At 49.6% G+C, this 27,156-nt stretch overlaps 2 protein-coding genes across 8 annotated transcripts in view; one reads left to right on the top strand and one right to left on the bottom strand.

Annotated features, from left to right (window-relative positions):
- col6a4a (collagen, type VI, alpha 4a) overlaps positions 1 to 8,089 on the top strand; it is a 47,246-nt gene extending 39,157 nt beyond the window's left edge. For 4 of the 5 annotated variants that reach the window (XM_027275383.1, XM_027275384.1, XM_027275380.1 and 1 more), the window contains 17 exons: positions 934 to 996; positions 1,215 to 1,277; positions 1,352 to 1,402; positions 1,486 to 1,521; positions 2,014 to 2,076; positions 2,159 to 2,221; positions 2,557 to 2,592; positions 2,676 to 2,712; positions 2,798 to 2,809; positions 2,987 to 3,480; positions 4,189 to 4,279; positions 4,369 to 5,022; positions 5,113 to 5,200; positions 5,334 to 5,488; positions 6,187 to 6,357; positions 6,786 to 6,833; positions 7,187 to 8,089. In XM_027275383.1, the coding sequence (XP_027131184.1) occupies positions 934 to 996; positions 1,215 to 1,277; positions 1,352 to 1,402; positions 1,486 to 1,521; positions 2,014 to 2,076; positions 2,159 to 2,221; positions 2,557 to 2,592; positions 2,676 to 2,712; positions 2,798 to 2,809; positions 2,987 to 3,480; positions 4,189 to 4,279; positions 4,369 to 5,022; positions 5,113 to 5,200; positions 5,334 to 5,488; positions 6,187 to 6,357; positions 6,786 to 6,833; positions 7,187 to 7,362 (2,301 nt within the window). In that variant the 3' untranslated portion in view covers positions 7,363 to 8,089. The remainder of the gene's footprint in view (positions 1 to 933; positions 997 to 1,214; positions 1,278 to 1,351; positions 1,403 to 1,485; positions 1,522 to 2,013; positions 2,077 to 2,158; positions 2,222 to 2,556; positions 2,593 to 2,675; positions 2,713 to 2,797; positions 2,810 to 2,986; positions 3,481 to 4,188; positions 4,280 to 4,368; positions 5,023 to 5,112; positions 5,201 to 5,333; positions 5,489 to 6,186; positions 6,358 to 6,785; positions 6,834 to 7,186) is intronic. The other variant, XM_027275382.1, reaches the window with a different exon arrangement.
- Positions 8,090 to 8,453: 364 nt separating this feature from the next.
- Positions 8,454 to 26,503, bottom strand: pik3r4 (phosphoinositide-3-kinase, regulatory subunit 4). Of its 3 annotated transcripts, none has more exons than XM_027275386.1 (22): positions 26,387 to 26,503; positions 23,614 to 24,336; positions 23,180 to 23,313; positions 22,290 to 22,500; positions 21,821 to 22,216; positions 21,469 to 21,603; positions 21,162 to 21,383; positions 20,249 to 20,422; positions 19,977 to 20,122; positions 18,981 to 19,184; positions 16,031 to 16,232; positions 14,596 to 14,616; positions 12,354 to 12,445; positions 11,676 to 11,898; positions 11,422 to 11,587; positions 11,146 to 11,310; positions 10,848 to 11,059; positions 10,542 to 10,673; positions 10,271 to 10,371; positions 9,789 to 9,877; positions 9,104 to 9,224; positions 8,454 to 9,024 (listed from the first exon to the last, which is right to left on the bottom strand). In XM_027275386.1, exons 2-22 carry the CDS (start codon positions 24,329 to 24,331, stop codon positions 8,854 to 8,856), a joined length of 4,035 nt encoding a protein of 1,344 aa, XP_027131187.1. In that variant the 5' UTR covers positions 24,332 to 24,336; positions 26,387 to 26,503; the 3' UTR covers positions 8,454 to 8,853. The 3 variants fall into 3 exon arrangements, with proteins under 3 accessions (XP_027131187.1, XP_027131186.1, XP_027131188.1); XM_027275385.1 differs by having other exon boundaries at positions 26,347 to 26,491; XM_027275387.1 differs by lacking the exon at positions 14,596 to 14,616 and having other exon boundaries at positions 26,347 to 26,491.
- Positions 26,504 to 27,156: the final 653 nt, after the last annotated feature.

Below are 27,156 nucleotides of genomic sequence, written 5' to 3'. Positions count from 1 at the left end.
GAGACTGTCAAAAGATTTTGGCCTGTAATGTAGGGCCTGGTATGAGAAAGCTGGGTCTGCGTCAGAGGTCATGGGTGTTCCAGCAGGACAGTGACCTGAAACACCTCAAAAAGCTCCCAGAAATGACTAGAGACAAAGCAATGGAGAACTCTGAAGTGGCCAGCAATGAGTCCGGATCTAAATCCCATAGAACACCTATGGAGAGATCTAAAAAATTGCTGTTGGCACCCTTCAAATCTGAGAGACCTGGAGCAGTTTGCAAAAGAAGAGTGGTCCAAAGAGAGGTGTAGGAAGCTTGTCGATGGTCGTAGGACACTTGTCGATGGTCGTAGGACACTTGTCGATGGTCGTAGGAAGCTTGTCGATGGTCGTAGGACACTTGTCGATGGTCGTAGGACACTTGTCGATGGTCGTAGGACACTTGTCGATGGTCGTAGGACACTTGTCGATGGTTGTAGGAAGCTTGTCGATGGTCGTAGGACGCATGTCGATGGTCGTAGGAAGATTGTCAGTGGTCGTAGGAAGCTTGTCGGTGCGCAACCAAATATTAAGTCGAGGCTGCCAACAATTTTGTCTGACCCAGTTTTTGAGTTCTGTGTAAAATGATGTCACATTTGTTTTTTACATCTGCAATCTGCACACAGATACATGTGTGTACCAAAACATTTGTAATTCCAAAATCAGACGTTGAATGAGACGTTAAACTTGTTTATTGATCAGTTCATATTTAGGCACCTTTAGCTGAAAGCAGTGACTCTCTGCTCGTTAATGTGATCAGATCAACAGATTTATTACAGGGGATTCATGTTAACAGCCCGCTGGCTTTCACATGAAGTAAACGGGAACTCTGGCAGACATGAATGCACCGTGATGCATTCAAGGGCGCTCAGATGAAAAAAGAGAACAGCTCTGACTCTGTTGGTTTTCCTGCAGGGTGGACCGGGACAGCCTGGAAAGGCAGGATTACCCGGACGCCGCGGACCAAACGGACAGAAGGTGTGTGACGTCGATTATTGATTAAAAATGATTATTTAATAAATAGACTGTCAGGAAATGATTTGGTAATCGTCGCTTTGGGAAACTGATCCCAGAGTTCAGATCATGTGCAAATGACTCGATAATGACAGCTGCAGCTCTAATGTCTCGTTATATTTTCTGATTTTTCTGATAAAGCTGCGTGTTGTGGGAAAATTAACATGATGTCATTGTTGAAGGGCCAACCAGGAGATCCGGGTGATAAAGGAGGTCCAGGCACGCAGGGGTCCAGAGGGACGCCGGTAAGGAGCTGAAATATCTGCTGCGTCCATGTAAACATTATGAACTGTGTCTGAGTGGAGGTGTTTGTGTTCAGGGTCAGGATGGCAGAGACGGTCACGGACCTCCAGGACCAGCAGGTGTCAAGGTGAGACCTTTTTTAAGTGTTTATCACTTTAATAAGTTCACGTTTAAACTCCAGTTTAATAATTAAATTCCTCCTCGTTACAGGGAGATCCCGGTTTCCCTGGTTACCCCGGTCTACTGGTGAGTTCATCTCATTTTCACTGAGCTCAGATCAGTTACAGATCATCAGGAGCGGCTCGGTCCGGCTCAGTTTACACTGCAGACATCACACAGAGCTCCGCTGAGCTGCAGGAAATCATTTTCGTGTGTGTTTGGAGTAATACTTTATATTTTAAGGGGATGTATAACATCTATAAAGAAGCTCTGATGGCGGTCGAGATCAGAGCTCGTCGCCAAAGATTTATGGGCCGCATTAGACGTTTGTACAACAGTGCGAGGAATTATTAATGACATCCTGTATTTATGTTACGCACACAGGCATGAGTCCAAATGCTTTTGGATCCCTCGAGATAAGAGCGCACTGAAACAACACAACTGTATTTATCCAGAGAGCTTAACGTGAGAATGTCTGGACGGTCAGCGATGAAATAAAAAAAAGCCAAATGATGAGAAACAAGAAGCCGCTGTGAGTTTACTGCGTGATGAATGTGCCGCATGTTTGTTTGTTATCAGGGTGAGGACGGCCTGCAGGGACCCAATGGATATCCAGGACGTAAAGGGAACCAAGGACGAGGCGTGAGTGTTCACTCGGGTTTCAGGTTTTAACAGTGTTTGAAGGTTCATCGCTGACTTTTAGTTTCTGCTCTGACTGATTCAGGGAAACTCAGGCCACCCGGGAGAATCAGGCGTGTCTGGAGATCCGGGATATCCAGGACACACGGTGAGTATCCTTAAACAGGACTCTGCATACCACCTTAACTGGGAAAAAGTTGTAGACATTTTGTTTTAAATGGTTTTTAACAGACAGAGTGGGAGCCACACATATAGAGCACGAAGTAACAGGAACGATTCAAGAGGTTCTGGATTATTTACATATCGTAATGTGGTCATACCACCTTAACGATGCTAATATCTGCTAATCAGTGCTGTTATCTACGATGGTGATCATTGATACCACCTTAATTAGGACACTGACACTTCTACATACCGCCTAAATGTTTATAAAGACCATCAGCTGTGGAGACAAAGGGTTAATAATGCTCCTCTCGTCTGCAGGGTCCCAGAGGTCCTCCAGGAGGCAAAGGCCTGACTGTAAGTCCACCTTAAAGTCCACGTTACCTGCCAACCTTAAATCCTGTTCTCAGTGTTGATACATGATGTGTCTGTTTCGTCAGGAGTGCCAGCTGATCACCTACATCCGAGACAACTGTGGTAAGTCAAAGAGACGTCTTCTTCCTCGCAGCACTTCAGATGTTCTGCAGTTCAGCTCTGAATGTTTCCTTTCTCCTCCACACAGCTTGCTCCATGGGTACGTATCACCTCTGCACGCTTGCCGTTGATGGATGAAGGTCTCTCAGAAAATGGATTGATGAATCAACTCTGTGATGAAATGTGGTTCATGTTCCCCTCAGGATGAATTCAAACATTAACAATATGCTCTGAACCTTTGGTCTCTGCTCCACTCAACATGAACTCTGGTTCACAGGTCGATCGGAGTGCCCGGCCTTACCCACCGAGCTGGTGTTTGCCCTGGACATGTCCGCGGATGTGACTGCGGTAGACTTCGAGAGGCAGCGCTCCGCCCTCCTCTCCCTGCTGGAGGACATTGCCATCTCCGAGAGCAACTGTCCGTCAGGCGCCCGGGTCGCCGTGGTGGCATACAGCGCCTACACCAAGTACCTGATCCGCTTCCAGGACTACCGCTTCAAGAAACAGCTGATCGAATCTGTGAAGAACATCGCCCTGGAGAAGACGTCCAACCGTCGCCATCTGGGCGCCACCATGCGCTTCGTGAGTCAGAACATCTTCAAGCGTGTCCGAGCAGGAATGATGATGAGGAAGGTGGCCGTCTTCTTTTCCAACGGGCCTACGGAGGATGCTGATGACATTGTCACCGCCATGATGGAGTACCGCGGCCTCAACATCGTCCCAGCAGTCATCTCTCTGAGGAACACTCCTGCTATTGGTCAGAAGATGGAGGTAGGTTTGATTTGTCAGCAGTGACGGATCACGTCAAACTGAATGAGCTGTACTTCCAAACAAGGCGTCAATCAGTAACTCTGGGGTCAGTTGTACCGAGGTAGCAATTGTTTTGGGATGTTCTGACCAGTATCCGAGTCATAACTGGCCAACTGGTAGGGGTCCACAGGGTATACCATAACCATAACTGGTCTGGTTTGGGAAAGCCTCTGGATCCGCCTGGAGCAGCTGGAAAACGCTGTCAGGGACAGGGAAGTCTGGAATACCTTCTCTTTGGCGCCGTGACCTGGCTCTGAATAAGCATCAGTAAATGGATGGAACAAAGTCCAAAACACGACCCAACGTTTGATTCAGTGAATTTAAGTAACAAACCCAACGCCTGCTCCAACTCAAAGATGATTTGGCTGCTGCGCTCGTCATCAGGTGAACAGCTGGATTAAAACTAAACACAGCACTTCATCACAAACGGATTATCATTAATGCATCAACATTACAAACAATCTCAGTCGTTTTCCTGCCAAGAAGAGCGGCAGGAAGACCTGAAGACCTGAAGACCCGAACCTCATGACTCCACTGCAGCTCCCGTTGTTCACTTACATTACATTACAGGTGTTACTGAAGTTCACGTCATCAGCAGCAGATGGAGGTGAATGAGTTGTATTTGTGTCTTTCTTGTTTGTGATTATTGACTCTGCTGTTTCTCCTCAGGTTGACGACTCCGGACACGCCATCTTCACGGTGCTGAGGACGAACATGGCTGCTGACCTGAGGAAGGTCAAGAACTGTGCAATCTGTTACGGTAAGCTGCAAGGCTGATTCTTGGATTTCTGATTTAAATGATGCAGTCAGAAGTTTCACAGGTTTCTGGATGTTTTTTCTTCCCTGCAGACCCCTGCAGACCTTCAGAGGAGTGCGCCTTCATCAAGGAACCAGTGCAGCCTCAGCAGGTCGACTTGGACCTGGTCATGGTGTTGGACAGCTCCAGGGAGGTGCAGGCTGATGAGTACGCTGGTGCCCAGCAGCTGTTGGGTTCTGTGGTGGAGCAACTGGCCGTGAGCCCACAACCCAGAAGGGCGGGCAACCAGGCCCGGGTGGCTGTAGTCCAGCAGAGCGGCACTCAGGTTTCCAAGCCGGAGTTTGGCCTGCAGTCCTACCAGAACCACAACCTGATGAAGACCCATCTTATCAAGAAGATGCAGCAGCAGGGCGGCTCCTCGGCGCTGGGACAGACGCTGGAGTTCACCCTGAGGGAGGTGCTCCGGAAGGCCACCCAGCCCCGGAGGAGAAGGGCGGTGCTGACGGTGGTGGGCACCCAGACGGCTTACGAGGACCGAGCCAAGCTGCACTACATCTCCCAGAAGGCCAAGTGTGAGGGGGTGGCGATGTTTGTGGTGACGGTCGGCGACCGCTACAACCGGACGCAGGTGGAGGAGCTGGCCAGTCTGCCTCTGCAGCAGCACTTGATCCACCTCAGCAAACTGAACGCTGACGAGCAGGGCTACGCCCAGCGCTTCTTCAGGGTCTTCCTCAGCGCCCTCAACAGTAAGACCATGAAGGTCACTCATGTTGTTTCTGTGCAGTGCTGTGGTACCTGAATGTTTCATGAGTGCATGTGTCCTGTGTTCCTTTCAGAGGGAATGAACCCATATCCTCCTCCTGCTTTGGAACAGACGTGTGACCAGCTGAAAAACCAAGGTGGAGGACAAGTCCTCATCAACGGGTAACTCACACCGCCTGCAGAACCACACACCGCCTGCAGAACCACACACCGCCTGCAGAACCACACACTGCCACCATCAAAACTCGTTTATTTGAATCATTTCTGAAGTTACTGAGCTTCTCAAACTGTCCAGTCAGGGCCAGGCGCAGCTGGACCTGGAGGAGTTTGTGGAGGAAGAGCAGGAGAGGTTCGAGGAGCAGACGGGAGGACAGACTCAAACCGGACAGCTGGACATCCTCGAGACTCTGACCGGAGAGGAAGGCCGAAGATTTGTGTTTGGAGGAAACGGTCACACACACACACACACACACACACACACACACACACACAGGCAAACTACACTTTACCTCCAGATAACCTCTGCATAACACCCATCCAGCTGTTGCTGCTGACGGTGTTGCATTGTGGGTAATGTAGGCACCAGAGAAGAACAACGTCACCTGATGAATATTAAACACCCTCCTCGTGTTAATATACTGCACATGTGACTGGTCAGTGCCCCCTGGAGGCCGGATTCCACTGATGCATGCTTCATGTTTCTGTTTTATTAACCCTGTCTGTCTGTTAGACGACGATGAAGCTCAGCGTGTTTGTCTGGAATGATCCATACGTGCACATGTTGTTGCTCATCGGACTGCATGTGTTCTCCTGCAGCAGCTCTGAGCGTTCTCAGCGGAACAATTCACTCATCTGAGCTCTCGTGCCTCATCGCGGACAAATCTAAAGGTGTGACGTAACGTCTCCGGTTCACTCCTGATCAGTGTTCACGTCATAAAGTCTGTAAGTCACCTCGGTACTGTCACGTTATTCCCTGCTGGTCTCAGAGGCTGTGCTCCAACCCGGTCCGGTCCGGCTGCTGAGCCCGGTTTTTGTGAGGCACAAGAATTAAAGATGAGTTCTTGAATGGTTCCCGGGCTCGGCTCAGAGCCGCTGTCCTGCAGGACGTCTCAGTGTGTTTGCAGTAACAGTGTGTGTTCTGCTTTCAGCCCGGTGTCGGCTGCAGGCTGATACTGGCATCCAGTGTGGCGACTATGTCCAAGTGTGGTTCTTTGACAAAGACGTCGGTGCATGCTCTCCCTTCTGGTATGGCGGTTGTGGCGGCAACGCCAACCGCTTTAACACGGAACATGAATGTTTCCGGACCTGTGGCGCTCACAGTAAGTCCTGCTGCACGGCACAGCGACTAACAATGATGTCTCGTCTTTTAACTGCTCTACTCACCGACTCTGTCCTCGTCACGAGATCAGCCAGCGCTGCAGAGGCTGCTCGCTTCAGCAATCAAACATCCGTTATCAAAATAATGGATGACTTGTTTTGAAATATTTTCTGTTTCTTTGCACCAATAAAATGATCATCAGATGAATTAAGTGCTTCACGGTAGCAGCTCTATAATGAGCGGAACGCCTCCCACATGTTCCACGTTTAAAAGCTCGTTAATCTTTATGGTAATTGGTGTTTGCTCGCTTCCTGTTTTGCTCTGATCCGTGCGGTGTCGTAAACTGTTTTATGAAACCCGTCTGAGCAGCTCGACCTGCTCGCGAACCAGAACCACTGTCTGACTTCTGTTCTTCTTCTTCTGTCACAGATCCAAACATCCTGCCCAAGCCGGAGCTCGCCAGCTTCGCCTCCAAAGGTAAAAACCAGAAACCGACTCTGTGACGTCTTTTTAAACATCCAAGTGAACAGAGGTGGAGCTCCCGCCACCACGTTTGTGAAGGTAGAGCGATGACCACAGTCTGGATCAGGGCACCAGTGAGTCCAGTACAGCTCGGCTCCAGACACCACGAGTCAGCTGGAAGTAAAGGTTGACTGTAATTGAGGTTTTTCAGTGTCTGGAAGCAGATTTCTCCAGAACCGGCCTGCAAAGAATCTGAAAATGATAAAACAGGCGAAAGAAGCAGAGTGACACCTTCAGCTGTCAGTGAAAGCTTCGTCAAAGGTCTGAAAATGTTTAAACTCTCGTCTCTCTCTCTGTGTCGTCTCCAGATAACTGCTTCCTCAGCCAGGACCAGGGCAGCTGCGAGAACTACACCATGGTGTGGTTCTTCGACACCGAGCAGAACGAATGCTCGCGCTTCTGGTATGGCGGCTGCGGCGGCAACGGGAACCGCTTCCAGACGCAAGACGAGTGCGAGAACCTCTGCCTGACGAAGAGTCGGTGAGGAGCAAAAAAAAAAAAAAAAACCCTCCACGCATCTTCAATGACAAAACCGCTGAGGCGTCCGAATGATTTAAAAACCTTTTACTCACAGCTGAGAGCTCGCCGACTGTGGCGTTTCCGAACGGCGTCACAGCTGCTGATTAAAGAGCTTTTGAGTCGTCGTTGGGTTTTCTTTTGTTTCAAACCTTTGAACTGCTGGACGCTGATCACACGACAGACGCTCGAACGTCTGAAGGTGAGGTCACACATCGCAACAAGTTTGACTCACCTGAAGGTTTCATGTAAAGATACAAAGATTATACGCTCGTCTGATCTTCAGAGTTTTGGTCTTTTGGTTTTGAAGACGTCGACCTGATTCTGAGATGTGACGTCGGGTTCGAACCTTTTCTGCTGCGTCCTGCTCAGACTCGAGAAAAACATGGAGCAGGACGCGAGCTGAGAATCTAAATGTTCAAACCGAGCGACCAGAACTTTGAAAATCAAACCCAGATTTTCTTTTTTATAATAATCGTGTGAAAAGGATCAAACTTGAGCTCGAGCTGCTGACGGTTTGTTCATGCGACAGTCTGTGAAGATAAACAACATGCCGGAGGGGAAGCATGTGGCTCGAGTCCCAGTTTGAGGCCTTAAAAGGTCTGAACGTGTCTCTGTGACTGTCTGTGGTTCATCAAACTGATCAATGGTGCTTCATGTAAAAAACAACAATAAATAATGAATCAATCCTGTAACCTGTCTCTGTGTTCATGCTCAACACACATGATGCCAACAGGGGCTAACAACTAACAACCTGCTGAGCCTCGAAAGATATGATTGGACAAATGTTTTCAGGGGAGGAGTTTAGTCTGAGTCAGTCTCCATAAGTCCCCATGTCCAAATGTCCAACTTCACAGCAGAAATAAACATGTTTACAGCCTGGTACAAAAAACAGTTTTGGTCTCTGTAGCTAATTTCCCCGTTCATGACAACTGTACTGAGGGTGAATTTATATACAACTCACCTGTTCACATTATATTAAGGCTTAAAGTTATGCAGGGTTAAGAGCGTGGACGCTTTGACTGATTTTAGATCAGTTTTGTATCAACATGACAAAGGTTTCTTCTGCTCAGACTTTATTGGTCGACTTGCAGGTCACATGGTTCATCTTCAAACTAAATTTTATATTAATCACATTTTAACTTATGTACAAAATCTAACGCTGAAGGGCGAGACGACGTTTGAACAGAGCAACGTCATCACTGTGAAGGAGGAGGAGGAGGAGGAGGAGGAGGAAGAGGAGGAGGAGGAGGAGGAGGAGGAGGAGGAGGAGGAGAAGGAGGAAGAGGAGGAGGAGGAGGAGGAGTTGATCACCACCAAACAGAAATAGATTCACACATTAACGCGGCGTGTTCACTTCCTGTCTCAGACCTCACTGACTGTTTCTGTCCCGTGACACGCTAAGTGATGAACGTGGCGTCCCGCGTCGTGGCGTCCCGAGTCGTGGCGTCCCGCGTCCTCACTTCCACACCTTGACGATGCCGTCTCTGGACGACGTGACGATGAAGCCCTGTGTGGTCTGAAAGGTGGCGATGTCAGTGATGATGTCATGGTGTCCCACAGGGAGGGACTCTGGGCCACGGCGAGGCGAGTCCTCCACCACGCCGCTCTTCTGTTTACTGTGGATCTCCTGCAGGGACACGGCACGGGTTCAACCTCAGAGGCATGATGGGAACGACCTGTGTGTGTGTGTGTGTGTGTGTGCTCACCTGGACGACCTCGGTCCCTTCGATGATCTTGCGGCTGTACAGAACAGACGGACAGTGCAGCGAGTCGTTGGCTCCGCCCGCCACGATGTACGACCTCTCAGGATACGCCAGGTCCCAGAACCTGAACCCACAGAACATTCAGAGCCTGAACCCACAGAACATTCAGAACCTGAACCCACAGAACATTCAGAGCCTGAACCCACAGAACATTCAGAGCCTGAACCCACAGAACATTCAGAACCTGAACCCACAGAACATTCAGAGCCTGAACCCACAGAACATTCAGAGCCTGAACCCACAGAACATTCAGAGCCTGAACCCACAGAACATTCAGAGCCCGAACCCACAGAACATCAGCTGAACCCACAGAACATTCAGAACCCGAACCCACAGAACATTCAGAGACCCTGAACCCACAGAACATTCAGAACTGAACCACAGAACATTTCAACCGAAACCACAGAACATTCAGACCCGAACCCACAAGAACATCAGACTAACAACCCACAGAACATTCAGAGCCTGAACCCACAGAACATTCAGAACCTGAACCCACAGAACATTCAGAGCCTGAACCCACAGAACATTAGCCCGAACCCACAGAACATTCAGAACCTGAACCACAGAACATTCAGAACCTACCCAAGAACTCGAATGAACCCACGGTTGTGTGTGTGTTTCAGACCTGATCCTCATGTCCGATCCGGCCGTCAGCAGCAGAGGATTCCCGTCAGCAGGACTGCAGTAGATCCCGTGAACGCTGTGAGGAGACGGCTGCAGACACACAGACACACAATGAAGCTGAACGGTGTCTCTGTCATTCGTACGTCTGTTCTCACACTATGTAACTTTGGGCTCCGGGTCGGGAGAAGTACGTAACGCTTTACGGCACTAAGTCACACAGCAGCAACTATTTCACTGATTCTGGTGAAACTGGATCATATTTTATGGAGGAAATGTTTCTGGTTTCCCCTCTGATGTCCTCCGGCTGCTCCGCCTCAACTCTCTGTGATTTACAGAGTTTATGATGGACAGTGAAGTAAACTGCTGACAGCTGTAAGCGGCTGTTAGCTCATGTTAGCTCAGTCTGTTAGCTGCTGTTAGCTCATGTTAGCTCAGTCTGTTAGCCAGGCTGCCTGGACTGTGAGCGTGCACACACACACTAACCTGCATCTCAGAGAGTGGAGGTGCAGAGCTCGCCCACAGGGTGAATTTACGATCGCCGGTCTCCATGTCCCACATTGACACCTCATTATTCCCCTGGACAGCTGGAGGGAGACAGACGGACAGGAAGACAGACACAGAGAGACAGACACAGACACAGAGAGACAGACACAGACACAGAGACACAGACACAGACACAGAGAGACAGTCTGATCATCGGTTCACAGACGTTAAACTCGGTTACGGACAGACGGAGCTCGTTCAGCGTTCTCACCTGCGATGACGGATGATTGGTAGAGCGGATGCATCAGCAGCCGTCTGATTCGTGCTCGAGCAGGGTGGGAGTGGTTTGAGATGGGGAGCTGGAACCGCATATCCCAGCAGGCCATGGTGCCACTGCTCGTACCTGTGGAGGAAACACGGGAGGTGTCAGTGACCTGCAACCTGGAGTGCAGCTAGCAGAACTCCAGGACTTTCCAGGCATTCCAGGACCAAATGGATCTCTCTCTCACACACTCACACACACTCACACACACACACACACACACACACACACACACACACACACACACACACACACCTAGGCAGAGCCAGCATTGGTGCATATCGACGGTGAAGGAGGTGATGAGTCCCAGGCGGAGGTCGTGGCGGAGCATCCAGGCGTTGGAGTTGGAGCGAAGGTCCCAGCCGACCAGCGAGCCGTTGACGGTGGCGTACGCCAACACCGACTGGGCGCCAGAGTTGAAATGGTGGATGTCGACCGCACAGCCGTCCTCCTGCAGGTCCAGAGACCTGAGAGAGAAAGAACGCGGGAGACGGATGAGACGCGTCCTCTGTCAGGAGTCGAAGCTTGTTACCTGTGGACGTGTCATCCTCACCTGGTCTGGAAGGGCTGGACTTTGGGCGATTTGGGCGGTTTGTTGGCTTCGACCGCCAGCAGCTGAATGGATCCGTTATCTGAGGCCACCGCTAAGTAATGTGAGCCCTGACAGAAGGTCAACGTCTTCACGTGACCGCCGATACGAGAGTACGTCAACACCGACCTGCAGGAACACAAACGGTGACGTGAGAAGTTCATGATTCTTCAGCTTTAAACTATATAGCATATCTAACTACAGGAAACAGGAAACAGGAAGGTGGTTTTACAGACTCACCTGGTGGTCGTGGTCTTTCCCTCCATCTTCTGACTGTCCCAGACTTTAACTGTGCCGTCATTGGACGCCGTAGCAAAGATGGAGTGTTCGTCGGAGACTCGGATGCGGTTCACGGCGGCTTTGTGTTCGTGGAGGTGGGCGACCAGCAGCCCTTTAGGGTGCCACCCTGAAACAGACGTGTGCGGCCCTGTGAGTGTGTGTGTGAGTGTGTGTGTGTGTGTGTGTTTATAGGTCAACATGCAGGTGTTTGTTACCAGGTGGAGGAGGTCGACTCTCCCACTCGGCGCTTTCCATCATCTGCTTGGCCATGCGCTCGGCGCTGCACTGCTCTCTCTTCTGCTGCACCAGCTGCTGAAGCTCCGCCTTGCAGGTGTTGATGCGGCGCTGGTAGGCGGGGCCACTCGCCACCGACTGCAGCACGGGCACCGCTGGGGCCACGGCGCTCTTCCTGATCTGACTCGCTGGCCCGTCAGCAGTCTGTGAACACATCAGATCCTGATCAATGTTCAGGTCCAACTTGGAAAGGTTTCGTCCCAGTTGGTTCCGAGTAAACGTCGAGTAAACGTCTGAACAAACTAGATGTAGTCTCCGTGACGTCCCCGCAGACTGTCTAAAACCTGGACGTAGTTTAATTTGAACTGATACTGTTGTTGTTCTTCTATTATTATTATTTTTTATTTTTTTATATTTGATATTGGGCTGCTCCGGGACCAGGGGAAACCAATTTCGTTTCATCTTATGTTTTTACATGTGCTGTAATGACAATAAAACTCCTTGAATCCTTTTACTGACAGATGATGGGGAAGCTGTGATCTCGCTCAGATTCATGACTTCTTTTGGGTGTTGGTATCAAAGTGCCTCAGGAGGATCTCAGACATGCCTGCACACTGTAAACACCACCTAACTACTACTACTTAGAGTGACGGTGTTACCGTGGTGGTCTGGGCAGAGGACGGCTCCTGAGATCCGAACATGCTCTTCCACTCCTCGTTCATGGTCGAGTCCTGCTTGGTGTGCTTCCTCGCTGCAGACGAACAAACAGGTACATGAAAACAGGATGTTTCTCATGCTGCAATTAACCAACAAGTCTATAAATGTTCCACATGCTCCACAGATGTTATTTCAACATCTGCTTCTAATTACGCTGCAGAAAATATTTATCTGAACTCGCGGTTGAACATTTGGAAAACGACCACAAAGTTTGAGATGTTAAACACACTCAAGTCTTTGCAGGAATCGAGGGAATCCCTCAACTTTAATATCTTTTTAATAAAAATACTCCTTTCAGGACCCAACCGCCTCATCAGATGAACCTTTTCTTGCAGTGCAGCGTGCCTCTGAGTCGGGTCGGGTAACACAAAGAGAAACTGATTCATGTGTGAGATTACAGAGTTTCCTCCAGGCTCTTTTTCTTTCACGTTTTGGCTGCAGATGAACAGAAAAACATCTGGAACACAGAGTTCATTAAGACGTGATCTTAGTGACTTTTTCAAAATGACTTTTGAATGATAAACGAATAGACAAGTTCATCTTTGCAGCTCCAGCGACACAGTTAAAGTCCTGTTGATGTTGGTGTAAAGAAAACTAATGAATCCTACAAAGACCTTCGTAAGACACTACGGCGTCCCTCTCGACCTTCACAAACCTCCTGAAGACCTCTGGCTCTTCAGAGGACCTTCTGAAACCAGAGCTAAAACTAGTTTAAACTGAACTAAAACTAGTTTAAACTACGGTGGCCGGGAACCCTTAATGCCGCAAATAAAAGAAACGCTGCAAACAAACAGAAACAGCGCTGCAAATAAACGAAACGCTGCAAACAAAAAGAAACAGAGCTGCAAATAAAAGAAAGAAACGCCGCTGCAAATAAAAGAAACAGCGCTGCAAATAAAAAGAAATGCTGCAAACAAAAAACTCCACAACGGAAGTGAATTACCGGGGACTATTATTGCCGGTGCACCTGTAGTTTTTTATGTGAGCGAAGAAGAAGAAGAAGAAGAAGAAGAAAAAGTACAGAAGTGTATTGCATTCGCTTGAAAAAAATAAATTAGACACCTGATCTTGTAATTATGAGATAAGGAAAGGTGCCTTATTGGCCACTGCACTTCGGTAAAGTTAGAAAGATATTGGCACTTCCGGGATCAATAACTCTTAATTAAAACGTTGTTAAAACACAAAACGCATATTTTCAACCGAAGTAAGACAGACGACGAGCTACAAATCAAATAATACAAATAATAGTCCTTCTTCGCTCACATAAAAAACTACAGGTGCACTGGCAATAATAGTCCCGGTAATTCACTTCCGTTGTGGATTTTTTTTTTCAGCGTTTCTTTTTATTTGCAGCGTTTCTTTTATTTGCAGCATTGAGGGTTCCCGGCCACTGTAATAAACTGAACTAAAAGTAGTTTACATTGAACTAAAACTAGTTTAAACTGAACTGAAACTAGTTCACACTGAACTAAAACTAGTTTACACTGAACTAAAAGTAGTTTACACTGAACTAAAAGTAGTTTACACTGAACTAAAACAGTTTACACTGTACTAAAAGTTAGTTGTAAGTCTCTTAGGATAAATGACTGAATGTAAATGTAATAAGATGGACGATGACAGCGGACATTCTAAGGTGAATGTCTCATCATGTCACAACATTGTTTTGGCCCAACTCCATCAGGAGCGTTTCTGTTTCATTCCCTCCAGACTTTGTTAACTTGCCCAGATTTGCTCATTTTTCTGGTTTACGTGCTTCTAAATGTGTAAATATGCTGCATAGTTAAACTGTAGTCTGCTCAGAGTGTTTTGAAAATGGATTTGGGTTCTGGATGCTGTTTCTGTGTCTGACTTCCTGTCAGCTGAAGCTGCTCGCGGCATCCATTTATCAAAGGAGGAGGAGGAGGTGGAAGGTTAAGAACAGAAATATGTGCAATGATGGACATCATAAATCAGCAGACGGCGTGAGGATGCAGCTGTTAGTTTAGTTGGAGTTTGTCACACTGTCAGTCAAACAGCTTTAGACTAGAGACATTAGACTTTAAAGGTCCCATGAAACAGCTCTGAGTTCGGCTTCTTCTTCTGTGGTTTTTTTTAGACGACATCTGTAGCGTCTGACTGTTTCATGGGACCTTGAACTGTTTGTTACTTTCACAGCAAGCGTGTGAATCACATCAAACGTTGTACCAGAAGCTGCAGCGACGGACTCTGAAATGAACAAAAACATTTTAACATGAAACAGCAGAAGAAGAAGATCAACTCTCGAATCTAAATATTTAGCATTAGAGCGAGAAAGATTACAGTGAAAGAGCTGCAGTGAAATAAATTGATAAATAATATAAATAACCTGTTCTGTGCTCCAACTGTGCTTGCTCAACTGTGATTGGAGCACAGAGCAAAAAGGGTCTTAGGAAGGGCCAACGGTCCCGATGATAACATATCGTTTTATTCGAGATCGTTATTGTTCTGCTACAGAAACATGTTTCTTTGTCCTGTTCTGCAGCGAATGGGCCGATGACTTCCCATCTATACTTCAGTGATGTCAAAAGAAAAACTTCAACTTTAATGAAAACTATAGATTTATAAAACAATAACTGATTTAATGAGCTTCAAACGAGTAATCGTTTGAAGCTCATTAAATCAGTTATTGTTTGCTTTGTACTGAGACGTGTCAAACTTTGTTTGAACATAATGACTTTGTGTTTTTTGAATCAGACTCAGTTTTCTTCTTCATCCCTCGCTAACATCCTGCGTACAGATGTCCAGTAAATCTTTAGATGTTCAAACAGGAAATAATAATAATAAAAATCTAATTTTGATCAGTTGGTTTCCAGTTGAAACACTTTGATCTAATCAAAAACTCATTTGAATGAAACACAACACTAACATTTGTACTGGATCAACAGGTCATTTGTGAGCCGAGCGGACTTCTTTAGATCCTGGTTGAACTTCCCACATCGCAAACTTGTGTTACATAAAAACAAATGTTTTCACTGCAAACTGTTTAACGTTATTTAGTTAAATCTCGTCCCATGGTTCGTCTGTTTGGACAGTGGCTGACACTGGGCAAAAGGTGGGGTACACCACGGACAGGTACAGGTATTTAAACTTTCTCATCGCTGATACGCAGACGATACCCACCTTTACCTTTCCTAATTTTATTTTCAACCTCAGTAAAATCTTGGTTGATTGTAGGACAACTTCCTTCAGCCCACATTAAACTCAAATCTCTGACGCTGACTACAAAGCAGTCTCCGGGAGGTCGAGGTGAGGGGTTTTCAGTGTATTTGTTGAATATTAGATGAAGTTTTGAGTCATTGTACTACAGTTTGTTGCAGTTTACGCTGTAAGAAGTGAAGTAGAGCATCCAGTCGGTGATGGACCTGGTTGAGCTTCCTGACTAATCAGTTTTTGTTGTTAATATTTAAATAAATCATCGTTAAGTTACCCATCACATCGATCACATCGAGAAGAAGACGGAATAAAGTTTATGGACATGAGTCAAAATAAGAGTCGCTGTGAGTTCGGAGCTGGCGGTGAATGCTGTGACATTCCTGTGTTGGTTTGACCACATCATCATCACCATCATCATCACCATCATCATCATCCTCGTGTCCTTTACCTCTCTTGTCCTCGGCCTCGGCTTTGGGTTTAACCAGGTCGACCTGACGGCCGGTGATGCCGAGCATGGCCAGGTCGATGACGCCGGTCTGGACCGCCTCTCCGAGGTGACTCTGCTCGCCCATGTTGGCTTTGGCCTTGTTGGATTTCAGCATGAAGTCTTTGAGCGCCAGCAGCTTGTCCTCCTCCGCCTCGGTCATCCCCTGCAGAGCGGTGGACACCAAACAGGACAGAGTGACTACAGAGGCGACGGCTCGAAGATGGATTATTTTCATGGAGCGATGACGTACTGAGCAGAGTTCAGAGTTTATTTACACGTCTCGGCCCCAAACACGGATTCATCCGCTACTTAAAATAGTCCCCAAACACCCAAACACCATTTCCTCATATTTCAATGAAGCTTTTGATTAAGTCAGACAGTAATGAGATTTTTAATTTTAGTACAGTTAACCTGAGGTTCACAGTGTTGCTGCCGACAGTGACTTCTCTATCGTCTGTAGTTCTGTACCATGTGTATCAACTTAGCCTCACACACTGGGCTGTTTTTGTCTTAGCCAATCACTGCAAGTTTGATTTAATAGGACGTGTGATTGGCTCGCACTACTGTAGCTACAGCTAGAGATCAGCCAGCATCGTCTCTCAGTCTCACGTCTCATCCAGCTCTGACTCTGATGATCAGTGGTCATCAGAGTGATCAACACAAAGTTCTTCATTCAAATCTTCGAGGTCTGACTGTGGAGGATTTCTGATCATTATGTTTGATGGGGTGACGCTGCAGATTTGTTCAGTTAAAATGGTGATTAAGATGTTTCAACACAAAACATGAACTCAGACTAAAAAAAAACAGATTTACGGCATAATCTAATCTCCATGTGTGAACAAAGCCGATACCACACAGTGCTGGTCTGAGATGTTTGTGTGGTTTCACATATTTCAAGTTTCAAATGTGGTTTTTCCAGAGAACTGAGGCTCAGCTGCTGTGCTCTGCTGTCCAGATGGAGCTCTGACAAAACACTCTGCTGTGAGCTGCTGTTACAGAAACCTTCTGGCCTGTGTGCTGCAGTCCTGAAGAAGTCCGTCTGAGTCAACCGGGCCTTCATCTGTTTAAAGATTAATGTGAGTGTGAGTCTGCGTTCATGAAGGTTCTCCTCCCTTCTGCTGAGCTTCACATTTGTTGTTTGACTGAAAGCAGTTTGTTGGACACCAACGTATACAGAGTTTCTATCTTTTCCCATGACATCCTCCTCCTCGTCCTCCTCGTCCTCTCTGATGTCCGTCCAACAGCTCTGTGTCTTCTGTAAGGAGTCAGTGTTGTACTTGTGATTGTTAAACTCAAGTTTGAAGCGTCAGATTACAGGTTTAAAAAAAACCCTCCATGTAATCAGACGTTGTCCAAACCGACTGCGTCTAACCCGCGAGGACTTCCTGGATCTAAACTTCTATTTTTGTTGCTGTGAACACGAGTTAACTGTTTCTCTACACGGTGTCACTACATCCAATAAAAAACTCTCTGATGATCTACCGTCTCTGATCAGGTGACCCACACTGACCTGTGATCAGGTGACCCACACTGACCTGTGATCAGGTGAACGGTGTCTCTGTCACTCGTACGTCTGTTCTCACTCTATGTAACTTTGGGCTCCGGGTCGGGAGAAGTACGTAACGCTTTACGGCACTAAGTCACACAGCAGCAACTATTTCACTGATTCTGGTGAAACTGGATCATATTGTGTGAGTGTGAGAGAGTGTGTGAGTGAGAGTGTGTGAGAGTGTGTGTGTGTGAGAGTGTGTGTGAGTGTGTGTGAGTGAGAGTGTGTGTGTGTGTGTGTGAGTGAGAGTGTGTGCGAGTGTGTGTGTGTGTGTGAGAGTGTGTGTGAGTGTGTGTGAGTGAGAGTGTGTGAGAGTGTGTGTGTGTGAGAGTGAGAGTGTGTGTGTGTGTGAGAGAGAGTGTGTGTGTGAGTGTGAGTGTGTGTGTGTGTGTGTGTGTGTGTTCATGCCTGTGGTCGATGGCTAACAACAGGATAACAGTGTTTCACTGCCCCCTGTGGTTCACCTCTGAGCACAGCAGCAGCATCACTGGAGGACACACACATGCAGTGTGTGTGTGTGTGTGTGTGTGTGTGTGTGTGTGTGTGTTGGTCTGTAATCACAACGTCTCTGGTTTGATTCCAGCTTTAACCTTTATCGACTCTCCAGGTCTGCAGTAAAACAGTCTTTTTAAAAACGTTCACCAAAAAAATATAAATATTTTATTTTTTAAAGATTTTGTTCATTTGTTGAAAATAACACGGCTGAACTGAAAGATTCACAGGAATGTTTCCTCTGGGAGAATATTAGTTGTTAATGTTAGCTCAGTCTGGTAGCTGCTGTTAGCTCAGTCTGGTAGCTGCTGTTAGCTCAGTCTGGTAGCTCAGTCTGGTAGCTGCTGTTAGCTCAGTCTGGTAGCTGCTGTTAGCTCAGTCTGGTAGCTGCTGTTAGCTCAGTCTGGTAGCTGCTGTTAGCTCAGTCTGGTAGCTGCTGTTAGCTCAGTCTGGTAGCTGCTGTTAGCTCAGTCTGGTAGCTGCTGTTAGCTCAGTCTGGTAGCTGCTGTTAGCTCAGTCTGGTAGCTGCTGTTAGCTCAGTCTGGTAGCTGCTGTTAGCTCAGTCTGGTAGCTGCTGTTAGCTCAGTCTGGTAGCTGCTGTTAGCTCAGTCTGGTAGCTGCTGTTAGCTCAGTCTGGTAGCTGCTGTTAGCTCAGTCTGGTAGCTGCTGTTAGCTCAGTCTGGTAGCTGCTGTTAGCTCAGTCTGGTAGCTGCTGTTAGCTCAGTCTGGTAGCTGCTGTTAGCTCAGTCTGGTAGCTGCTGTTAGCTCAGTCTGGTAGCTGCTGTTAGCTCAGTCTGGTAGCTGCTGTTAGCTCAGTCTGGTAGCTGCTGTTAGCTCAGTCTGGTAGCTGCTGTTAGCTCACGTTCTCACCTGTGACAGCAGCTTCTTGAGGAGCTGTGCGATGGCGGGGTCCTCTGGAGTGGGGCATTCTGGGATAGATCCTGCGCGCTTCTTCTGTCGGAGCAGCAGGTGGCGGAAGAGGCTGGCGATGTCTTTGGAGCGCAGGGCGTAGTCGAAGATGGAGCGACTGACCGGCTCCTTCAGCACGCTCAGCAGCACCAGCTCCTTATCGATCTGAGGGGAGGGAGACGGAGGACAGGTGAAGCTGAGGGAGGACAGGTGAGGACAGGTGAGGGGCTGAGGGAGGACAGGTGAGGACAGGTGAGGACAGGCGAGGGGCTGAGGGAGGACAGGCGAGGGGCTGAGGGAGGACAGGCGAGGGGCTGAGGGTGGACAGGTGAAGTTGAGGGAGGACAGGTGAGGACAGGTGAGGCTGACGGATGACAGGTAAGGACAGGTGAGGGGCTGAGGGAGGACAGGTGAGGAAAGGGGAGGACAGGCGAGGGGCTGAGGGAGGACAGGCGAGGGGCTGAGGGAGGACAGGCGAGGCTGACGGAGGACAGGTGAGGACAGGCAAGGCTGACGGAGGACAGGTGAGGACAGGTGAGGGGCTGAAGGAGGACAGGTGAGAGGCTGAGGGAGGACAGGTGAGGACAGGTGAAGTTGAGGGAGGACAGGTGAGGACAGGTGAGGCTGACGGATGACAGGTAAGGACAGGCGAGGGGCTGAGGGTGGACAGGCGAGGCTGACGGAGGACAGGTGAGGACAGGCGAGGGGCTGAGGGAGGACAGGCGAGGGGCTGAGGGAGGACAGGCGAGGACAGGTGAGGCTGACGGAGGACAGGTGAGGACAGGTGAGGCTGACGGAGGACAGGTGAGGGGCTGAGGGTGGACAGGTGAGGACAGGTGAGGACAGGCGAGGGGCTGACGGAGGACAGGCGAGGGGCTGAGGGTGGACAGGTGAGGACAGGTGAGGCTGACGGAGGACAGGTGAGGACAGGAGAGGGGCTGACGGAGGAGGACTCACCTGGATGATGGGCTGCGTGATGAAGGGGTTGAGGTGAGGCATCAGTTTGCAGTAGACATCCGCCACGTTCAGGTGCTGCGCGATGACGGTGATGAAGCCCACCGCCCCGTAACGGATCCACAGGTTGGGGTGACAGAGGAACGGAGCTACGGCAACAAAGACACAGTCAGCAACACAGCGTGTGTGTGTGTGTGTGTGTGTGTGTGAGAGAGTGTGTGTGTGTGCGTGTGTGTGAGTGTGTGTGTGTGAGTGTGTGTGTGTAGGCCTCGTACCGATGTCGCTGACGAACTCGTAGATGTGAGGTTTCTGCAGCAGGCCCAGCTGACACATGCAGGTCAGAGCGTTCAGAGCTTTGTAGATGACAAACTCCTCAGTGTCACTCAGACCCTGCTGGAGGAGAGGCTTCAGGATGGAGGAGCTCTGCCAGCCGACGTAGGCTGCCACGCCTTCACGAGAGGAGGAGGAGGAGGAGGAGGAGGAGGAGAGGGAGGAGATTAAAAGGTGATTCTCTTGAGCTGAAGTAAGTTTTCCTCAACACAAACTAAAAACACTGACGTCCTTCAGGCAACACGATCTCTCATCAGGAGTCGTGTTTTGTCTCTGTTTTTGGTCTCCACCACGTCCTGACGGAGGAGACAAATATCATAATATGTAATAATATCTGTGTGTTCAGCTGCTAAACGCTCGTCTCTGCCGTCATCATCAACATCATTATTAGAAAAGTATCTGCCGCACAGTCAGCCGTGTCTATGAAGCATTACAAACAGACTGACGGCCAGATCCGTGTTTCAAACCCGACCAGGAGCATCGCGGTCCGGTTCAAATTGACCAAATCTGAGCAAGTTAACAAACACGTCTGGTGGGGTTTGGAGCCGCGTGATGGAGACTAGGTGGAGTTTTATTCACGAGTGATGGAGCGTGAGATGGGCCGAGCTGATCCTCTCGATCTTCCAGTCCATCTACGTTCAAAGGAGCCAGCTCAGGTGGTTCAGCCAGGATCCTCCTGGGCTCTTACCTTTGGAGGAGACCCCGGGGCAGACCCAGAACCTGCTGGAGGAACTACAGATCGAGATCTTCCAGTGTTCTCTGATGTCACCTCAGTTTGTTAGTAGTCAGTGATAACGTTTAAATCATACATTACTATGAGCACAGTGGAACGCTGTGACAGCGTTTGTGTCTTCTTACCGACGATGCTGTCGAAGAAAGCTCCTCTCAGGTGCCAGTCGTTCTTGTCGTTGAGGAAGGTGATCATGTGAGACAGCAGCACGTCGTTGGCTTTCTGCCGGCCGAAGAAGACGCAGAGCCGCGTGATGCCGTTCTCCATCAGCGACTGCTTGACAATGTTCTCGGAGTCGCTCAGCAGCGTCACCACCTTCTGCTGCACCATCTCGTGCAGCGCCTGGAGCTCTGGAGGTCAAACATATGGCACGATCATCACACAGATCGACACTGACCGCAGGGAGCGTCGGCGAGCACCTGAGTGTCTCCGTACCTGAGTCGTAGTTCTCGTTGGGGTGGAGTATTTCTTCGGTGTCCTCGCCGCTCAGGTCCTGTTCTGTGTTCACGTTGTTTTCCTGAACCAACTCCAGGAAACGCAGCGCGCTCTCCGCCAGGTGAGCGATGTTCTCTGAAGATCAGCGAGAAAAACAACTTACATTCGACTGATGCTTAAAGGCAGAATACACACAAACAAACAAACAGGTTCAACCTGGACAATCGTGGACCTGATGAGTTCATGGTTTTGGACCGTGGGAGGAAGCCGGAGAGAACCCACGCAGACACGTGGAGAACATGCAACCTCCACACAGAAAGAACCAGACAAGGTTCAAACCAGGAAAACTGACCTGCATATGCCAGCCTGACGATGGTGGCGTCATCCTGGGCGAGGTGCGCGATGCCTGGCAGGATGTACTCTGGGTAGATGTTGACGTCGTTCCTCGGTACCTCCTTCACCAGAGCCAGCACTTTGGCCAGAGTGCGCACGGCCTGCGCTCGCACACGAGGGACGGGGTCGTTGCAGAAGTGCAGCAGGTAAGGCGTGATGCGGTCGAGCAGGATGTCGACGCCGAGCCGCGGAGCCAGGTGGAGGATGAGCTCCAGTGCTGCCAGCTTGGAGTCGCAGGAGTGCAGCGTCTGTAGGCAGGAGGTGATGACGGACACCAGGACGATGAGGCCTTGCTCCTCCCTGGAGCTCAGCACACAATCGCTGCTTTCCTGAGACGAAGTAGAAGAAGAGGAGCCTGGAGGGGAAACGGTGTTTTTTAAAATCAGCCAACACTGAAGAAATGAAGAACATCTCATACTCCATCTCACCTCCTCGCAGGTTGTGCAGGATGTTGTCGAGGTCTTTGCGGATGACGAGCACTCGCTCGTCCGCGGACTGGAAGGTCTCTTTGGCAAACTGAGCCATGTACGGCTGCAGGAAGGTGTAGAAGATGTCGGGGAAGGCTTTCCCTCTCTGCTGCTTCAGATACTCCTCTGCTGTCAGACGCTTCTCCGGCTCCCTCTGAACCATCTGAGCCACCTGAGAGACAAAAACCACACAAAAACTACCATCAAAAGACAAGAGGAGTTTGTTGAGGAGGTTCTTCAAGTGTGTTGAAAGATGTTCAACCACCAACAGGGCCCCTTTCCTCTGAAGGCCCAGTAGAACCTCCAGAAGGATTACAAGGACCTCTTTATAGACCTGTAAAACCTCCTCAATGGCCACTAGAACCTCCTACAGGAACTCTAGAACTTTCTCAGTGACCACATCGGTCTCTTATAAAACGATCCCAGAACCTCCTATATTACTATCAAAACTGAAATACTTCATAACATCCTAAATGACCTCCTTGAACCTCCTATATACTGTCAATGCCCATTAGAAACTCCTACTCTCTCGCTCACTGGCCAACTCCAAGAGAACATCCTAAATGAAAACCAGACCTACTAAAGGATCCATGGAGGAGGTTCTAGGGATCCTGTAGAAGGTTCCTGAGTTCCTGTTCTACAATGACGACTACAACCTCCTAAAAGATCACTTGAATCTCATCAGTTACAAAAAAGAACCCCAGAACCTCTCCAGTGACCAACAGAACCTCCCAAAGATCTTGTAGAACTTCATCAATGGCCATTAGAAACTCCTACAGGAACTCTAGGGCCTTCTCACTGACCACAGGAGAACTCCAAATGATTGTGGACTGTGTGACAGTGATCATTACCAGCTCTCGGATGCTCCGGTCCTCGATCTTCAGGAGGACGTGTTCGGTCTGGAAGTGTCCTTTACGATAGGCCAGCAGCTGGGACAGATCGAAGAGGGGGACGCCCTCTGTGAAGAGCTCCGCTATGACACAACCTGAAAACACACAAGACCAACGTTTGATACAAACAGGCGCAGTTTCCCTCCTCACCACAAGGAGCTCCACCTACAGTGCAGTGCACCTTCAGGACCTCCTTCAGTATAAATAGACTTCCTCCTCTTTGTCTCCAAACATTTGAACCTGCAGGGTGTTTGTTCAATCCTCAAATAAGGAAGAATTTCTTTCTACTACCTGACATTTAAATTGTTCAGAACTGGTCATGACTTCACTTCTTCACAGTTGGATCAGAACTTTTCAAGCTGAACTTCAAACATTAGTTGAGTGTTGCTTTGTACCTGCAGAGAAGATGTCCATGGCCTGTTTGAGCTCCCCTCTGCTCCTCTGGTTGTTGTTGGTCAGGTCCACCAGCGGCGTGTTCTGGTCGCTCTCCGTCGTGAACATGCTTCCGTCCACGAACCTCTCCGGTGCGATGTAGCACGTCCTCCGCCTGGACGTGTCGAAGAAGTAGTTGAAGTCGGCAGGGTTGTCCTCCGGCAGGTACGTAGGCTTGAAGCTGGCGAAGTCGGTGAGCAGCACCCAGTTCCAGCTGGTCACCATCACGTTCTCCGTCTTGATGTCGCCGTGGCGGACGCCAGCTTTGTGTGCCTGGTCGACAGCGTTGAGGATCTGGAAGGCCAGCCACCGCTTCTCCACGTTGTTGAGGAAGGGCCGGGTGCTGATGCGGTCGTACAGGTTGTCCCGGACGTACTGACGGAACAGGATGGCGGCTTTCTCGGTCAGGGAGGTTTTCTGGAAGGGCAGGCAGTTCTGGCAGGAGTGCAGCCGGATCTTCAGCTCCTCCAGCTCCTGCTTGTAGCTGGTCAGGGGCAGTGAGGGGTCCTGGATGGCAAAGACTTTGACCACCACTAGGCCCTCGCGGTGTTTGGCCCGGGCCACCTTGAAGAAGCGGGTGCTGCCCAGGCTCTTGTCGTACTCATGGTCGTGGATGTCTGAGAAGTAGCTGTCCACGGACAGGATCTGTGAGGGGGCGATCCCCGCCAGCTGATTCCCCATCACGCCTGAGGAAAAGTTAGAGAAAAATGAACATATACAACCTGTTGACACTGCATCTGCTTCCACTGTTCCAGTGTCGAGGACTCAGACACTTCACACAAAGACGCTCTGGTCTTAAGTCTCAGTCTTTGTTTAGTTGGCTACAACAAAACAGACGACCCAACCCGTGCAGTGGTAGTCTGTCTGTCTGTCTGTCTGTCTGTCTGTCTGTGTCTCATGCTGCTACCGGATACTTGAATATCCTCAGGTAACCTTGTACATTGTAGAAGAAGAGTCCAACATATTTTCATGTATCGTTGACTGTGTGTTAACCTGCACATGTTTCTCTATCGACATCGACAATCACTCCATCTCTCCACAGGTTCTGGGTGTCATCCTCGACAGCTCTCCCTCTTTTCAGTCTCACATCAACAACATCAACCTCCTCCACCCCTCCTTACTCCTCATCACACCGCCATCCTGGTTCACAGCCTCGTCATCTCCCTCCTCCTTGGCCTCACCCACAAATCTCTCCATAAGCTCCAACGGGTCCATGAATCATCACCAGAACCCCGTCCATCCACCACATCACTCCTGTCCTGCAGCAGCTCCACTGGCTCCTTCTGCTCACATTCAAAGCCATCCGTCACCTCGCACCACCACATCTCAGATCTTCCTCCTCATCCACCTGACTGTCCGCTCCGCCCGTCTGGAACATGAACTCTCTCACAATTCGAGTCCGCACTAAACCCACCTGTTTAAAATCTGACTGACTCTTTGCACTGTCCTACTCTGACCTGTTTGTTTTTACTTACAGCTGTACACCTTATATCCAAATCAAGATTACAAACAAAACAAACATCCACTCCAATTAAAACCACGAGGACGGTCTGACCCACAGAACCGTGTTCAGGTCCAGTTCAGTGTCTTTATATCCAACAGGAGAATCAAAGTGTGCTGAGACATCAGATCAGATGATCGGCGGTTCGAGCCCCGGCTCCTCCAGCCATCTCAGTGACTATAGGCACCTCCACCTGAGGCCACCTGAGGCCACCTGAGGCCACCTGAGGTCACCTGAGGTCGCCTGAGGTCGCCTGAGGTCGCCTGAAGTCGCCTGAAGTCGCCTGAGGTCACCTGAGGCCACCTGAGGTCACCTGAGGTCGCCTGAGGCCACCTGAGGTCACCTGAGGCCACCTGAGGCCACCTGAGGTCACCTGAGGTCACCTGAGGTCGCCTGAGGTCGCCTGAAGTCACCTGAAGTCACCTGAGGTCACCTGAGGCCACCTGAGGCCACCTGAGGTCACCTGAGGTCACCTGAGGTCACCTGAGGTCGCCTGAGGCCACCTGAGGTCACCTGAGGCCGCCTGAGGTGAAGGTAGCTGCTGGAGCTGCTGTCACGTGATTCAGCGACGGTGACAGCGCTAATGTAGCATGCTACCTAACAGGCTAGGACAGTCTCTGAGACCACGTCCAGGTTTTAGCCAGTCTCTGAGACCACGTCCTGGTTTTAGACAGTCTCTGAGACCACGTCCAGGTTTTAGTCAGTCTCGGAGACCACGTCCAGGTTTTAGTCAGTCTCGGAGACCACGTCCTGGTTTTAGTCAGTCTCTGAGACCACGTCCTGGTTTTAGTCAGTCTCGGAGACCACGTCCAGGTTTTAGACAGTCTCGGAGACCACGTCCTGGTTTAGTCAGCTCGGAGACCAACGCTGGTTTTAGTCATCCCGGAGCCAGCCAGGTTTTTACCAGTCTCGGAGACCACGTCCTGGTCTTAGTCAGTCGCCACGTCGGTTAGTACTGAACAGTCCTGGTTTTAGCAGTCGCAGCCTGTAGCGTCACCTGATGGGAAGGTAGCAGCTGTCACGTGATTCAGCGCTAATGTAGGACACTAACTAACGGAGCTAACGGTTCTGAGCTCCCTGACACAGACAGGTTAGAAACGTGTTATAAACGTTATAAACAGGTTAAAACGGTTATAAACAGGTTTAAACGTAAAGTACGTTTATCTTTATGTCACACATTATAACAGTTAAATACCTGTCTTACAGGCTCGTACCGTTTGGTTTCTCTCCGTTACCGGATGTTAGCTTCTGTTGTTGTTGTTAGCTTCAGCAGGCTAGTTAGCCTCCGGTTCCGGTAACGGTCAACAGACTTCAGCCCGCGCGCTGACAACCGTCCACCGGCCCGCTCGGTGCGTCAGGTCCCGCTGTCACGGCCGCTCCGCTGCGGTGAACTCCCCGCAACCCGCAAAGGACCCGAACCGGAGCGCGAGCTGTCTGAGACAGAAGATTATGAATCCGGGTCGACGGAACCGGATAACTCGTGACACGCGCCCTCTGCGGCAACTTCCGTTTAATACAAAGACTGTCTAAGACCAGGACGTGGTCCTCCGAGACTGCCCTAAAACCAGGACGTGGTCTCAGGACTGACAAACCAGGACGTGTCTCAGACTGACTAAAACCAGGACGTGGTCTCCGAGACGGACCTAAAACCGCGGGTCTCCGAGCAGACTGTCAAAACCTGGACGTGGGTCTCAGAGACGACTAAAACCTGGACGTGGTTCTCCGAGACTGACAAACCAGCGGTCCAACGTCTAAAACCTGGAGGGGTCTCCGAAGCTGCTAAACCATGGCGTGGTCGCCAGAGACTGTTAAAACCTGGACGTGGTCTCACGAGACTGACTAAAACCTGACGTGGTCCGAGACTGACTAAAACGACGTGGTCTCCGAGACGTCCACGCAGACTGTCTAAACCTGGACGTGCTCCGAGACTGCTAAACCTGGACGTGGTCTCGAGACTGCTAAAACCTGGACGTGTCGTCGCGAACGTCCCCTGACTGTCCGAAAA

The sequence above is a fragment of the Larimichthys crocea genome, unplaced genomic scaffold, assembly GCF_000972845.2.
Source record: "Larimichthys crocea isolate SSNF unplaced genomic scaffold, L_crocea_2.0 scaffold110, whole genome shotgun sequence".
Taxonomy (NCBI): Eukaryota; Metazoa; Chordata; class Actinopteri; family Sciaenidae; genus Larimichthys; species Larimichthys crocea.
The sequence above is the reverse complement of the archived record's forward strand: the minus strand, read 5'-3'. Positions and strand labels throughout refer to the sequence as shown.